The 15,704-nt window shown below is 57.4% G+C and overlaps 1 protein-coding gene across 5 annotated transcripts in view; it reads left to right on the forward strand.

Annotated features, from left to right (window-relative positions):
• Positions 1–10,618, forward strand: part of BMP1 (bone morphogenetic protein 1) — a 45,963-nt gene extending 35,345 nt beyond the window's left edge. For 2 of the 5 annotated variants that reach the window (XM_065947132.1, XM_065947133.1), the window contains exons 16-20: positions 1,319–1,444; positions 4,447–4,574; positions 4,926–5,139; positions 7,133–7,383; positions 9,882–10,618. In XM_065947132.1, coding sequence (XP_065803204.1) covers positions 1,319–1,444; positions 4,447–4,574; positions 4,926–5,139; positions 7,133–7,383; positions 9,882–10,016 — 854 coding nt within the window. In that variant the 3' untranslated portion in view covers positions 10,017–10,618. The other 3 variants (XM_065947135.1, XM_065947134.1, XM_065947136.1) reach the window with 3 other exon arrangements.
• The last annotated feature ends 5,086 nt before the right edge of the window (positions 10,619–15,704 follow it).

Genomic DNA, 15,704 nt, shown 5'->3' on the forward strand with positions numbered 1-15,704 from the left:
GTCCCCACGTGCAGGGCCCGGAGGGCAGCTGTGCCCTCTGTGTTTGCACCTGCGTGTGCTTCCTCACATGTGAGGAGTGAGCCACCAGCGTCTGTCTGCGTGTGCACATGTGCACGGGTGACTGATGGCCGATGCGTGTGCATGCGGTTATCAGTGTAACCTGTGCACACGTGTGTGTGTGTGTGTCCCTGTGGGTGGGCGTCGGGAGGACAGTGCAGCGTGAGGGGTCCTGTGTCTGCTGCTGTGATGTGAGTGTGCGTCTGTCTGTGTGTAACACACTCTGTAGCTACAGCACCAGGAGGACAGAACCGAGCTCTGGATGAGGCCCCTTCCCGTGGACCGCTCCCCTCTGCCCGACTTTAGTCTCCTTCTGCAGCGTGCGGCCTCTTCCTCACGCCCAGGCCCCGTCCCTGCCGCAGGCTTCGTCCCGCCCGTCCCGTCGCTGTGCCTCCCGCGCCCCGCTGCCCCTCCGTGACCTGGCTGCGCCGGACATGGCCGTCCTGCATGCGTGTCCCGCTGGCCCCCGCCCCGCCCTGCCCGTGGACCCCCCCGGAGCCAGGCCTGGTTTTCACTGCTCTCCCTCCCTGGCCCCCGCCCTCCACCCCCCTGGTCCCTTCTCTCCTTCTCTCTCTCGTTTCAGAAAAGAGGCCAGCTCTGCAGCCCCCCCGGGGACGCCCCCACCAGCTCAAATTCCGAGTGCAGAAAAGAAACCGGACCCCCCAGTGAGGCCGGCCTGGCCTCCCGGACTCTTTGTTACTCAGGAACCTCACCTTGGACGGAACGGGCTGGGGGCTTTGCGGCCGCCCACCCCCACCTCCGCTCGGCCCTGCCGGCCCACCTCCCTCTGGCCGACAGAACTGGTGCTCTCCTCGCCCCCACCCCCCTCACATGGACAGGGGCCCCTCCTCGCCCCCCGCCCCCTCCCATTTTGATGGTGTCTGTGACATTTCCTGTTGTGAAGTAAAAGAGGGACCCCTGCGTCCTGCTCCTTTCTCTTGCAGTCTGCTTGTCCGTGTGTCTGTTTTTCCACTTGTCCGTCTGTCCAGTAAGCAGGTAATGGTAGAGGGTGCCCATGCCGGTCAGCTCCAGACCCCAACCCTCCCTCCGTCCATTTCAACTTTCTCTCCGCACAGCTGGGCCCCCTCAGCTGGCTCTGCATGAGGCAGTGCCCCGGACCCCCACCATCGCCTTGACCTCCGCTCCCTGCCCTGCCTCCCCCAGGGTGGGGAGGATGCCCGGCCAGGCCCCCCACTTCCCTTGGGGTGCCGCTGCCCTTGGCCCATGCACAGACCGGCCCTCCCTTCTTGCTCCCCTGCAGACAAGGACGAGTGCTCCAAGGACAACGGCGGCTGCCAGCAGGACTGCGTCAACACCTTCGGCAGCTACGAGTGCCAGTGTCGCAGCGGCTTCGTCCTCCACGACAACAAGCATGACTGCAAGGAAGGTAAGCGGCCCGAGCGCCCATGGCCAACTGGCAGCCTGAGAACCGAGATTGCGCAGAGGGCTCAGAGGTGCCATCTCCCTCGGCCTCTGTCTGTACTCAAGAAGCTGAGTGACCTCTGAGGTCACCTCGTTTCGCCTTCCACGCTCCTCCCTCCACCAGCAACATCCAAGCCACACACACTTTTGGAGGGGAGGAGCTTGTGGCTACCCCCCCAGGCCCTGTTGTCAAGCTGATCTGGTAACTAGCGCTCCTTCAAATCCACGTTCAGGTGTGTCTCTTTGTTCCAGGCTCCCTCTGTCAGGGAGGTGAGCTGGGACAGTGGTGAAGAGCTGGGCTCTGGAGCCAGGCTGCCTGACCCAGCCCCACCTCTTAGCCAGCTGTGGGCCGTGAGCCGCTGACTCCCTCCTTCCACACCTGGATTTGCTGATGGCTGCTGCCTGGTTGGGCGGCGACGCTGTGATGTGCTCCGAGAAGTGCCTGACTCGCAGCAAACACAATCACGTGCGTCACCATTGTCGGTCACATACCCTGACCCCCAGGGACACCTGGGACAGCGCTGCTGCCTCCCCGACATTGAGGCTCTGCAGAACCTCAAAAACAGTTCTCGTGTCCTCTCCCATGTCACGTGATACCTCCTCTTTGTACACAATACAACCCTGGCCTGCTCCCTGTGGTCAATACCACTGTGGCCCATGCCAGCTGGCGATGCACTGCCCCCGGCTATACAATGCAGACTCGCCTTTGACCTTGCTTGTCTGTATGCCCTTGGGCCAGTCCCTTCACCCCTCTGAGTTCAACTGTCTCACCCAGGAGATGGCCCTAAGCTTTCAAGCCCTTGCTTTGAGCGCTTAGCACAGGGCCTGACAGATGCCTCTTCTCACCGTCACTGTGTAGACAACCAAGGTGCCAGCGAATAAACTGCCAACTAGGATAAACATAGTTGAAGTACCGAGTGAACACTCCAGGGCTTCTCACCCCATCACCTCAGTCTCCCAGATACGGAGTTCCACTGACTCACGGAGCACCCAAGCTAGGGGGAGGACCTTCTTCTGATGCTGTTTCTAAACTGCATGCCATCTCTGCGCTCTCTATGAAAATGAAGCTTTTGCTAAGGAAGTTTCCGCAGCAGCATCAACAAGAGAGCAGGAGCAGGTGTAAAATTCTGGGAGGGTGGTCTGGGTATGGCTCTGAGTCACGTGAGAAGCACACAGGGTCCTTACTCAAGTGACGGGCTAGTAATAAATCACCATTTCCCAACCCTCTGCAGAGGGTGCAGCGCTGTGCAAAGTTCTGTGGGGGATTAAAGATGGGGACCCCTCTGCTCTCGAGGAGACTGCTGTCTAGCTGGCAAGAGAAGCAGGTGTGGAAATCAATTAGAGGGCGGGGAATACCAGTGAAAGTGGGGAGATAGTGTGGACAAGGAAAGCTGAAGATGAGTAATAGAAGCAGCTCATAGCTCAAATGTGGAGACCAGCGACTCCACATAGCCCATGAGGGCCCTGCTCCTCTCTGGACCCTGGTGGCCTTGCATTCATCCTGTGAGCCTCTGACGATAGGCACAGCTGTGTGGGCTACACGCCACCCACCCCTTTTTCCCTTCTCATCCCAGCAGTGCACTGGCTTTTCCTCAGAGGGACCTGTCAGACTGGATGATAACGAATAAAGAGCATCAGCATTTCAGTTGGAGTTTGTGAGGCTGTGCTTTTCCGAGGCAGAAAGCAGATTGCCACGGATCAAGGAGTCATGAGTAGTGAAAATGTGACATGCACGTTTTCTTGAAGAAAAGGGAGATAGGAGGGATGGTAGTCAGAGGGGAGTGTTGTTTTAGGATGGGCAAAGTGTAGGAAGGTTCGTGGGATGGACGAGCTGGCAGAGAGAGTGAGTGTGTCATACAGAGGCCCCCGGATGGTGGGCAGCAGTGAGCTCCAGCTCATGAAGGAAAATCTACTCCTGCCCAGGAGGAAGGGCACCTTCTCTGAGATGAGGCAGGAGGGAAGGTGAGTGGAAAGGTGAGTCTGCAGGTAGGGGTCAGGAAGTTGAAGTCGTTCATATTTGCAGACTCTGTCTTTCCACCCAGGAGGCAGGAGGTGAGGTGGTCTGCTGGGAGGGAGGGCTGGGAGTTGAGGAGAGGGCCAAAGGTTTGGAGCTGTAGCTGAGGAGGTGAGAGATAGAGCTGGTGAAGGGTGCGTCCAAAGAATACCAAGCAGTGGGGGCCCAGCCACAATTAGAGACCACAAATGGGGTTTTCCAAGATGGTTCAGTTCAAGTATGGCCATTGGTGAGCAATCGGGGTGATGGGGCATGTGGTCCAGCTGATAGAGAAGCAAGGTAAGTAAACCCAGGAGGAAGTATTGGGAGAAATCAGAAGGATCAACACTGTGGAGGTCTCTCTAAAGATGACAAGGTGTTAGGGGAAATGGGGGAGGGGGGTGCGCTGGCACTGAGTGCCCTGGAAGAATGAGAGGTGGCCACCAGCACCGAGAATTTGTGGGTGATGGCAGAGCCTTATGGGGAAGGAAGTGAGAACTCATAGAACTGAGAAGGTCAGGAGAGGCCAGCATGCGGGTAGATCATCCATGTGTTTGCTGATGTCACCTAGGATGGTGGCAGGAGTGGAGTGGAGAGAACTGAGTCAGGAGCCAAAGTGAGCCATATTCTGTGAATATGGAAGCATGGCAGGAGATCAGAGGATGCTAGCTTTGCAGGGGACAGAAGAGGTGTGGCCAGATGGCCTCAAAGGTCCATGGGGTACCTGGAAGGGCTGCTTCCATAGATGCTGCCAGGCGAGGTCCAGCTTGGAACCAAGCATCCAGATTTCCCCAGGCTGGATGGCTGAATAGAAAACAAGTTGTGTGAGCCTTCAGGTCATTTCTAAGTGGAAGACAAGAGAAGCAAGAATGGACGGGGTGGGAGGGAGGAAAGGGCTTCCTTCCTTTCTTCATAGGGGCCATTAGAACCCAGGGGTCCCCACTGATCCCCTTCCCTGCCTCACCTCCCCACAGCGGGCTGTGACCACAAGGTGACATCTAGCAGCGGCACCATCACCAGCCCCAACTGGCCTGACAAGTACCCCAGCAAGAAGGAGTGTACCTGGGCCATCTCTAGCACCCCTGGGCACCGGGTCAAGCTGGTAAGGTGCCACTCCCAGGCCTGCTCCTCCATGCCATCTACCCATCACCTATTTCCCATCAGCTCCAAAGCCTCACGTCACTCAGAGCACCTTAGGCTGGTGACTGGATGAGCCCATAGGGCAAGCATCCCTATGGGAACTGCCAGTCTGGCCTGGACAGAGGCCCTTTCCCCAGCATCATGTGGGATATACCTGCCATTGCCCCATCCCTAGGTCCTCCCTCTCCCAATCCACCAGTAGCAGCCACTGTCCTGGTGTCCGTGAACTGGGGCCCAGAGGTCTTGGTTTGTTGCCCACATCACCTGCCCTTGGCCATATTCCTGATTCTCTGTTCTCCCTCACACCCTCCAGACCTTCATGGAGATGGACATCGAGTCCCAGCCTGAGTGTGCCTACGATCACCTGGAGGTGTATGACGGGCGTGACTCCAAGGCCCCCATTCTGGGCCGCTTCTGCGGGAGCAAGAAGCCCGAGCCCGTCCTGGCCACGGGCAACCGCATGTTCCTGCGCTTCTACTCTGACAACTCCGTGCAGAGGAAGGGCTTCCAGGCATCCCACTCCACAGGTGAGCCTGCTGCAGGCCAGGTGCCCTCATGCAATCATTTGTCCTAGAGGCATCTGCTGATTTTGGTCTCAAATGCAGACCAGGGGCTTGAATGAGGGGTTTACAAATAGCTCCTGAAGACACAGACAGGCCCAGCCCCTGGCCACGTGGGAAGACAGCATGTCCTGAAGGTTACTAAGCCAATTTCTGCCTCAGGACCTTTGCACCAGCAGTTCTCTGGCTTGAAACACCTAAAATCATCTTCCCTTGAATCATTGCTCTATCTCATTATTTGAGACTCAGCTCAAATCCCTCCTCAGTATGGAAACCTTCCCTGCCCATCTAATATAAAGCAATGCCATCTTCCTTTTTTTATATCATTCAGCTTTATTTTCACCAATGTGCTTATTTTCACCAACTGGAATTATCTTATATATTTGTTTACTTGCTTATTATCTACTCTCCTTGCCCCCCTAGAAGTAAACCTTCACAGAGCAGGAACTTTCTGTCCTGGCTCTGCTATCTTTGTAGCAACTAGACTAGTTCTTGGCCCCAGTAGGTGCTCAAAAAATATTTACTGAATATTTTTTGAAATATTACTGAAAGCAAAGTAAGCCTTCTGGGCAAAGGAGGGGACGTCCTGATTTGGGGTATGAAGGTCAGAAAATAGGCCAGTAACAAGGGGTAGAGAACCCAGAGATGGAGAGGGAATCTCCAGAGTCTCTAGTGGCAGGACACTTGACTGTGCAGCTGCCCACCCACATCCCACCCCCCAAATCCACTGGTTCATTCATCCTACAGACATTCATTAACATGCGGCATGTGTGTGACAGCATCCTGAGCGTGGGTCACAAAATGAACGAAGCAGACAAATCTCAGTCCTTGAGGGATTTACTCTGCATCTACACGTTCATCTATCCAACAACTTTTTATGGAGCCCTGGCCCCCTACGGGGGACTCAGCGGGGCATGGGGAAATGAATCAGCCATGAGCCCTTCACCTTGCCCACCTGGGAACCGGCAGCCTGGGGTGAGATGGGACCCAGACAGATAATTCCAACAGAAGACAAAACACGCTCAGGGCCTCGCTCTGGATGTGAGATGATGGGCCATTGCAGGCGGGGGAGGAGCCCAAGCACAGCCCCAGCTCCAGACAGCTCTGGGTGTGCACAAGTGAGTGCAGGTCATGTACTGTGGCTAGAGCAATGGGCACGTGATGACAGCAGTGAATTGGGGATGGGGAGGCTACAGAGAAAGGCTCAGCCTGGCCCTGTGAGGCCTGGGATGTCAGGCCAGCCGTGGCCTCTGGGGGCTTGGCAGGCTTCTTGGAGTCTTAAGGTACCTGTTGGGGAGGTCCCAGAACTGATGGATCCACAGCCTCCCTCCGTCCTTTCAGCTCAGGCCATGCCCCCCTACTTCCCTCCCTCCCCCCAGCCCCCACCGTGAGCCGAGGTGTCCGGGAGGCCAGAGGACGTCCAGAGAAGGTGTACACGGACGGCCTTGCCCTCGTTGGCCCCTCCCAGCACGCGGTCACACACTGGAGGCCCGGAACTCCATGTGGCTCTCAGAGCTGCTGTGTTTGGCCCACACTGTGTTTTTTAAAAACCCGAGCCAACATTGAAAAATGAGGAGTTCTCACATAAAACCCAGATGGACATCTTCTCACTTAAGAACGGGAGCTCTGGCGTCACAGAGCCCGCATGACAGCTATCAGCTGGAGCAAATTAGAAACGTTCTCTTTCAACACGTGCGTCCTCCCTGGGGCTTCCACGGAGGGCGGCCTTTCACCCGCTGTGTCCCCGGGCCTCCGTGGGCATCTCTCCAGAGAGACAGCAGCAGAGCACTAGTCCCAGGCCAAGTCCTGGGCTGGGTCCAAACCCACCTATCTCTGGCCATATGGCGCTGTCCCAGGGCCTCCATCCGGCCAGGAGGGCTGCACGTGGGGAGGGACAGTGCCTGGGCCACGACTGTGCTCCGGGGCGGCAGCCGACCTTGTGTCCCCCTCCTCCCTCTAGAGTGTGGTGGCCAGGTTCGGGCAGAGGTGAAGACCAAGGACCTTTACTCCCATGCCCAGTTTGGTGACAATAACTACCCAGGGGGAGTGGACTGTGAGTGGGTCATCGTAGCCGAGGAAGGCTACGGCGTGGAGCTGGTGTTCCAGACCTTCGAGGTGGAAGAGGAGACCGACTGCGGCTATGACTACATGGAGCTCTTCGACGGCTATGACAGCACTGCCCCCAGGCTGGGACGCTACTGTGGCTCAGGGGTGAGGCCCCCACACTCCCCACCCCTCTCACCCCAGTGCAGGGACCCAGTGCCTCTGCAGACGTGTGCAGCAGCCCCTGCCTGGCACTTTGCAGGAGCCGGAGGTCCAGCCTGGTGGGTCTCCCAGCTCACAAAGGCCCACCTGGCCTTGGGCCATTCCCACCCAGGAAACAAGGTCCTTTCTGGCTGACACTGAGGTTCCTGCAGCCTCTGGGATAGACCCCACCCTGACCCAAGCCTGCTCAGCACCACTTCAGTTGGGTCTCCAAGGTAGTTGCATTGGGGGAGGAGGTTGGAGTTCTCTCTACTCCCTCATTCCCTTGCCCTGGTCCAGAGGCAGCTGAGCAGGGCCCTGAATGAGGGCAGAGGTTGGGGCAAGAGCCAGGGCCCAGGGCTGAGCCGAGCTGCGCTAGGCAGTCATCCTAGCCGAGCCATAACAATACCCTCATCTCTTCCACTGCCAGTTTCTCTTCTTGGTGACAGGCCAGCTGGTCCCAAAGCATATTGGTGCTGCTGTCCAAGCAGACACTGAGCATCATTTCTTGGACCATAAAATGGCACTTTCAGAGGCAGTGGGCAAGAATTTGCTTGATGGGGTTTTAACTAAGGTCACAGGAAAACCACAGAGGTGGATTTATTTTCCTCCAGGCAGAGCCTGTGAATTCTTTGGTGTTTTTTTCCTTTTCTTTTCTTTTTTAATCCTCTCTTCCTTCAGAGAATGCCATCTTCCCCTCCCTATTCTACACACACACACATTTTGGCACATGTACTCACACATATGTACACTCAGACATGCCCTCCTGCCCATCACTTCCTGCTTCCCTGCCTCTCATGGCCGTGCTCTAGGACAGCTTGGGTGTCCCAGAAAGGGTTAATCTTTCCAGGAGCTGCAGCAGCTGCTGGACCCAGCATTGGTTGGTGCAATCTCCCCTTAGGAGCAGAGCTTCAGCCTTTGTCAACTGGCAAAGGCTGGACAGGACTGGGACAGGGTTGAGGGGATGGGGACACAGAGCACCAGCCCCCCCTGCTGGCCGGGCTCAGCTACTCTGGGTCCTTAGGCCGCCAGTGGGGACACAGAGCACCAGCCCCCACTACTGGCCGGGCCCAGCTGCTCCGGGTCCCTGGGCCGCCAGTGGGGACACAGAGCATGCAGCCCCCTGCCGGCCAGACCCAGCTGCTCTGGGTCCCTGGGGCGCCAGTGGGGACACGGAGCATGCAGCCCCCTGCCCACTGGGCCCAGCTGCTCCAGGTCCCTGGGCCACCAGTGGGGACACGGAGCATGCAGCCCCCTGCCCGCCGGGCCCAGCTGCTCCGGGTCCCTGGGCCGCCAGTGGGGACACAGAGCACCAGCCACCCCTGCCGGCCGGGCCCAGCTGCTCCGGGTCCCTGGGCCACCAGGCGCCCCCCCTCCCACTTTGCCCCTTGCATCTCCCTTGACCTGACACCTTAGGGTGAGTCACACACCAAAGCGGGTGTCCCCAGGTGGCTTCTTGCGGAGAATGCCATCAGGCTGGAGCCAGCGGGAGGGGACTGGAGAGGGAACCCAGTTCCGTCAAGGCTTCCTGGCATGGTTGCTGGAAATATCCCCAAGGTTCTCGGAAATGATCCTTTCCAGGCCTTGAGGGCCAGGGCCTCCATGTGCTGCTGCTCCATGGGCGGGTCACTGCGCGCAGAGGCGAGGAGGGGCTTGCAGGAGCCTCGGAAAGGGCATCACCTGGAGCCCACCGTGGCCCGCGTCTAAGGAGGGGAGGAGGGGAGGAGGGGAGAGGCCGAGTCCAGGTCTGGGAGACCTGGTTGTCCTGCCTTCTCCAAGAGACAGCTGGATTGCAAGAAGGCAGCTGACAAATTACTCCCTTTGCAAACCCCTCTGCAAAACCCTGTCACAGCCATCCTCTTGTCTCCCCTGCCCCCGCCACCTCCACCCACCTTTCTGGACTTGGAAAGCAGAGAGCATTTGTTCCTTCCTGTTTGCTTTTGAGGGGAGTGAGGCCCAGAGAGGGGCAGTGCATTACCTGAGACGTCACCACTAACTAGTTAGACGCTGGGTACGGAAAGGAAGTGTGACTGAATTTAAGACCAGCCCCCGGTACCTCCCCTATTCCAGTGTGCAGGCTAAGTCGCTTCAGTTGTGTCCGACTCTTTGTAATGCCATGGGCTGTAGCCTGCCAGGCTCCTCTGTCCAAGGGAGCCTCCAGGCAAGAATGCTGCAGCGGGTTGCCATTCCCTCCTCCGGGGATCCTCCCAACCCAGAGATCACACCTGTGTCTCCTGCATTGGCATGTGGATTCTTTACCACCAGAGCAACCTGGGAAGCCCTCCCCCTACTCCAAGTGCCCCGTTAAACTCCAGCTCGCAAGAGTCCTCCTGCTTCAAGGCACTGGGGGAACCTGGCGGGAGTCTGGAGCCACCCACCTCCCTTATAGCAGGAGAACTCGGGGAGGGAAACAGCAGCCCCGGCCCCCGGTCCTCAGCCTCATGCCCACGCCTTTCCTCCAACAGCCTCCTGAGGAAGTGTACTCGGCGGGTGACTCTGTTCTGGTGAAATTCCACTCAGATGACACCATCACCAAAAAAGGCTTCCACCTGCGGTACACCAGCACGAAGTTCCAGGACACTCTACACAGCAGAAAGTGACCGCTGCCCTCATACGGCAGGGATGGGAGGCCTGCTGCCCTCGGTCACCTGAGCCGGACAGCGGGGGGCAGGCAGAAAGTGGGTACCCCGTCCCTGTCCCCCGGGTGCCAGGACCTGCGGGCTGATGGTCCCGGTGAAGCTGTCCTCGGGAGGTGGGGCGCTGGACTCCCACATGAGCTGCTGCCCCACGATCCCTTCCTCCCTCGCCCCCAACCCTGGGAGTGAGGGGCCAGGCCCAGGGAGCCAGAGCTTGCCCTGAGACACTTGAAGTGGCCGTTCCTCTCTGGGGGCCCAGCCCGGTGTGCGAGGACCCGCCCAAGTTCCCCGCCCATCTCCATGCACCCTCTTGTGTATAGCCAGTGGCATATCTTCATTGTAATGTACGTTTTCCACCCCTCCCCCTCCCCTGATTTGGTTTTGTTTGAAGCCCCCACCTCCTCCTGTTTCCCTGGGCGCGAATTTCCGTGCATATCCCACAGGAGCCACATGTGGCCGCAGGAGGATGAAGGGGAGGGGGTGGGGGCATCAAGACAGGGCTTCTCTCAGGCCCAGCGACTGGTCAGCCACACCAGGGCACCCCAGCCAATAAACCGAAAGTGTTACAGCCAGTGTCTTGTGCCAGAGGCTGTCTGGGATGTGGAGGTGGGTGGTGCTGGGCGCACATCTTCCAGATGTGAGTCTGGGCCCCGGCGCATAGCCAGGACACCTGGGCTCGCCGGCTGCCCTTCCTGCCTTCGATTCCAGGGCCCCTGAGAGTGTGATTTCACACTCAGGCACACAGAGATACGGATGCCTTGCACACTTGAGCCTGCAGGCGCCCCCGTACCTCATAAGCCTCCCACACAACCCAATGGGCAGAATGGAACGTTGTGTAAAGCGGCTGTGCAATGGGAAGGGAGGAGGTATGTCAAGGGGATGATGGCGTGTGTCTGTCCAGCCGGTGTCCAGCGGGGTCTTCCATCTCTGGGTCGGGTGGTGGGCTAGAAGAGCCCATCCGGACCCAGAGTACCATCATCAGCCAGAGCAGATCCATCAGTCAGCTCCCAGTGCCTTCCTTTCTGAAGGTCAGACCCCCGAGTGCTGGCCCCTCAGGACCATCTTTCTTCGGGGAGACAAGAGCCAGACGCTAGGCAGCCACAGAACAAACATTCCAGATCTGGCCCCCTCTCCCGAGGCGACCCATGACGGTGTCATGTCTGGCCTCTCCTTTCTGCCTCTGCCTTCTCCCTCCCCAGCCAACAGTGAGCTACAGACCTCAAACCTGTCTCCCCGGAGGCCAGCAGGAGAGAAACCACATCCCTGCTCCTTCCTTTCAAAGGACCCTCTCACCCTACTTTCCATGGATCTCACAGGGAAAGAAAACTCATAGAGGACCCAGCTTCCCTGCCTAGACTGGCCACTCCCAGATTCCAGAGCAAGCCAGTGGTCTGCTCCAAGCCCTGGGGCTCCCTGAGGGCCTCCAGGGGGACTGTGGGTCTTTTCCTGACCCTAGACTTCTCCCTATAGCAGAGCCAGATGTGCCAGATACTAAATCTGGACTCTGTGGGGGGACCCACCCCCAGGGAACAGTATGGCGTGTTGCATCCCATACTGGTCCTTTAAACAATGGAAACCAGACACACAGCTAGTGTCCGATGTGCAAGTAGGCTGATGTGACCCCGCCGTCAGGCTGCAGCCCTCTCTTCTAGTCCTGACTGCAGGTGAGGGAATGGGTGATGGAGGGAGGGCCAGCTAGGTCCCCAGCTGTGATGTCATGGACACCCCTCCACCTCCTCTGACCAGAATGTTCAGCACAGCCCAAAGGACCATGAACAGAACAGAAAGGCCCCCAAACCATTTGGAGCCACCTGGGCGTCTCATCTGGACACTTTGCCAATCAACCCGGGCCCAGTTCTGCAGCAGAATTCATTGTCAGTGGTCCCTGCTCTCCTCGCCAGCCCCCCAGGTTGCTCTGAAGCTCAGAGGACCACACTCTTGGTACACAAGCCACATGGGTGAAGGGAGCCAGGATCCTAGCCCAGGTCCAGGCTGCATGGCAGAGAGTACCCCATCCTCCCTGCAGATCAGCACAGCCAGATGCAGGTCAGGACCAACCCATGCAGCTGCCCAGGGGACCCATCCCTAGGCTCCATCACCGCCATAGACTCGGGCCCCTCTAATGAGCCAGGGGCCTGTGCTGATTGGGCCCTCCATCTTCCCTGGGCCCCTCTTCCCGGAGGCTACCTCTGGGTAGTGAAGGCTGATTGGGAGCTGGCAGCAGGCCATTGATACACATTCCAGAACTTAATGAATGATTCTCCAGACCCAGCCCACCCTCACCGTCTGGCTGCTCGCAGGTTTCGAGACTAGATGAACCTCAGTGCAGCTGCCCAGCCGCTCAGGTGATTCCACATCAGAGGACGGAACCCCTCCAACTCCAACTGTCCCCAAGCCCCTGAGATCCCCCTGGGGTCCCCTGGTCCTGAGTGTGTGGCCAGCAGCAGAATAATTAGAATGACCCTGCCCCAGATGGCGCTCCCAGCCTGGAAACCCAGGTGGAAATAACCCTAAACCCTGGAGCCCCAGACTCTCCCCTCTGGGTGCACTTCTCCAACCCTGGAGGACACAGCCAGCCCTGGCCTGGCGGTCAGGAAACCTAGCTCTGCCTTGCTTCACCCAGTGATGTTGGCCAGTTTGTCCCCTCTCTGGGCCTCTGCTCCCCACTTGGTCACCTTTTCCAAGCAACCCTTCCTGTCAGGGTGCAGTCTCCAAGAGTCAGGCTCCTGAGGCAGCTGGGGGCTTCCAGGGCCAACCGTTGGCTCAAGTGCAGAAGCAGGAAGATTGGCTACCCCACACTGCCCCCTAACTCCTTCTTGCCCCTCTCTTTCCCTTCCCTGCACTCTTAACACCACGTGCTTCTCGGTTGGTTGTGAGGTTATAAGCCTGACTAACACAGCCAGTTTCTGGACTTCCTGGGCAGTCCAGTGGCTAAGACTCTGCGCTTTCAATGCAGGGTGTGCAGGTTCAGTCCCTCATCAGGGAACTACGAACCCACGTGCTGAGAGGCATGGCCAAAAAAAGTTTAAAAATAAATAAAATATGATAAAATAAGAACATAGCCAATTTTGAATACAAGCTTTCCCATTTGGTGACTGTGTGTCCCTGGGTGAGTCATTTAACTGCTCTGAACTTTGATTTCTTCGTCTTGACCCAAAGGATGATAACACAGAGAGAAAGGAAGAGATACACATTGAAGGGAGCCTGTCAAAGCGCCTAGCAAATAGCCACTCTGTAAATGGGTCTTCTTTTCCTGTCGTCTGCCGAACAATTCTCCAGTTCCCAGATGACGTGCTTCCTGCGCTAAAAGGAAACGTCTGGGTTCACCAGTCTCCAGTCGTGCGTTAGGAGTTGAGCGCAGAACCGCCATCTGTCTGCCAGAAAGGGCAATGCTTATGCCACAGCAGGGCAGGGCTCGCAGGGCGGCAGGCGACGTATTTCTTTCTAAGCTGGTAGACTTTCTGGGCACCTCCCAAGTCACACCCTGTGCTTGACTGTCCCCACACACAAGGCTGATTCTAGAATCTGTGAAGAGATCTGCTGTCCCAGTTTGCAAAAATAGTACTGCCTGACTTGGGGAGCGGCTAGATGTTTCTCCCAGAGTCAGGAGGCCCCCAACCCAGACCCCCCGGCCCTGCTGACCAGTCTGCTTCTCCTGCTCCAGCTCCCTCCCAGCCTCCCAGCTCTCCCCTCCCCCATCCCAGGAACATCTGGTTCCAATCTCCTCCAGATGCTGCGGCCAAGCTGTTTTATGGCCAATCACCTCGGCTCAGCTTCCTGAAGGCCTCCCTCCATTTCGGGGAATGGTCCCTCCTCGTCCTCTTCCCTGGAACCCCTACCACCTCCTTTCCTAACATGGAGAAGAGACGCATGTCAAAGCCAGACAAAACTGTGAGGGTCCTCGGAACTGGCGCCTCCTCTCCCACTTCCTTGGAGGGGGCCTGTCATCCGTCCAGGATTAAAAGAAAGATGCTACTCCAGGGGGAAAGGAACAGATAGGGAAGTATGGGTATATGTCCAGGCAGAGGAGACTGCGTGTGTGTCTGTGTGTGTGTGTGCACGTGTGTGTGGTGGAGGGTTAGGAGTGTGTGAGCCCATGTCCATGTGCTGGGTGTGTCTGTGTTTGTGCCTGCACAGCAAAATACCCCACCTGTAACCAGGAAGTGCCCTTGGGTGGCCAGCCCCTCACTGTCCCTCCCTGCCTGCACTGGAGCAGGGCTAGCTTGGAGCCCCTTTGCTGGACCGTGGCTGCCGCAGTCTAAGGCTGCCCTTCACCTTGCAGCTCTCTGTAGTCACCAAGGCTGTCTTCCATACCCAGCCCAGGGAAGCAGTGTGTGTGTGTGTGTGTGTGTGCACATGTAGACCTTTCTCCTTCTACCAGGTCAGATTAGGGGGACACTGATCAAAAGGGACCCCAGGGCAGACGCCAGCAGATGACCTGACCCAGCTCTATTGGACAGGCGCCTGGAGCAATGCCGGAGTGCCAGAGAGTGGCCATCTGGGGAGAAGCAAGAAGAGGCTCTCCAGAGGAAACCTACATGCAACCCCACCACCACCCCTGCTTCACCTGGCCTCTTCATCTTCTGCTAAGAGGACCCTGGAAGCCAATCTCTTCTCCTAAGAAACCCACGAAGGATTTGCAAAAGGAAATTGAAGCCTGTCCCTCTTGGGGACACTGAAAACCCCTCAGGTCCTGCCCAGAGGCGGAAGGATGGACCCTGGAGGTCACCGCCCCCATCCTTAGAACCCTGTGCATGCCAAGTCACTTTGGTTGTGTCTGACTCTTTGTGACCCCATGGACTATGCCTGCCAGGCTCCTCTGTCCATGGGATTCTCCAGGCAAGAATACTGGAGTGAGTTACCATGCCCTCCTAAAGGGAATCTTCCAGACCCAGGGATCAAACCCATGTCTCTTATGTCTGCTGCATTGGCAGGAGGGTTCTTTACCACTAGTCCCACCTGGGAAGCCACCCTAGACCTGGGCTCCAAATATTTCCCACTACGCCTTTAAAATAAGCTTCCTTGGCACTTTTGACTCCACAGCGCCCCCTGGTGTTATTCAGGAGCTAGGCATGGACTTGATAGACCAAAAGCTCTGTGGAGACCTTCCTGAAGGTGGCTGGACAGAGATCTGCCCCACCCGTGTCTTACAGTCCCAGGGGATTCCTGGCATACATTGGGGAGACAGCAGTGAAATAGGAAGATTCTAGCTTCTAAATCAAATCCCGGGCATTGCTACCTACTGGCTGTTAGACACGGGCAAGCATTTTAACCTCCTTGTGCCTCAGTTTCTTCATCTGTTAAATGGGAATCATAGAGGGTGGAGGACTAAAGGAGTTGTGTGTGAAAGCACCTGGCTGGATGCCTGGGAACATAGTAGGCCCTTGGGAAGTGGCATTTGCCCTTCAGCTTTCCTTCCTGGTGCAAGGAGGCCAGGTCCCAAGCTTTGGATGACACATGTTCATTCGGCCCCGAGCCAAGCAGTGTCAGGGAGGTGACTCTAATTTTTCTGGAGCTTTTCCACTCCAGCAGAGGATCATTTTAATAAGTCTGTAATAACAGACGCAGAGGTGACTCAGATCCACAAACGAGGAGCCCTGCTGGGGAGGGGACACTTGGGCTCTGGGGGAGGGGAGCCCAGTGGCATGTGGG

This window comes from Muntiacus reevesi, chromosome 10 (genome assembly GCF_963930625.1).
Source record: "Muntiacus reevesi chromosome 10, mMunRee1.1, whole genome shotgun sequence".
Taxonomy (NCBI): Eukaryota; Metazoa; Chordata; class Mammalia; order Artiodactyla; family Cervidae; genus Muntiacus; species Muntiacus reevesi.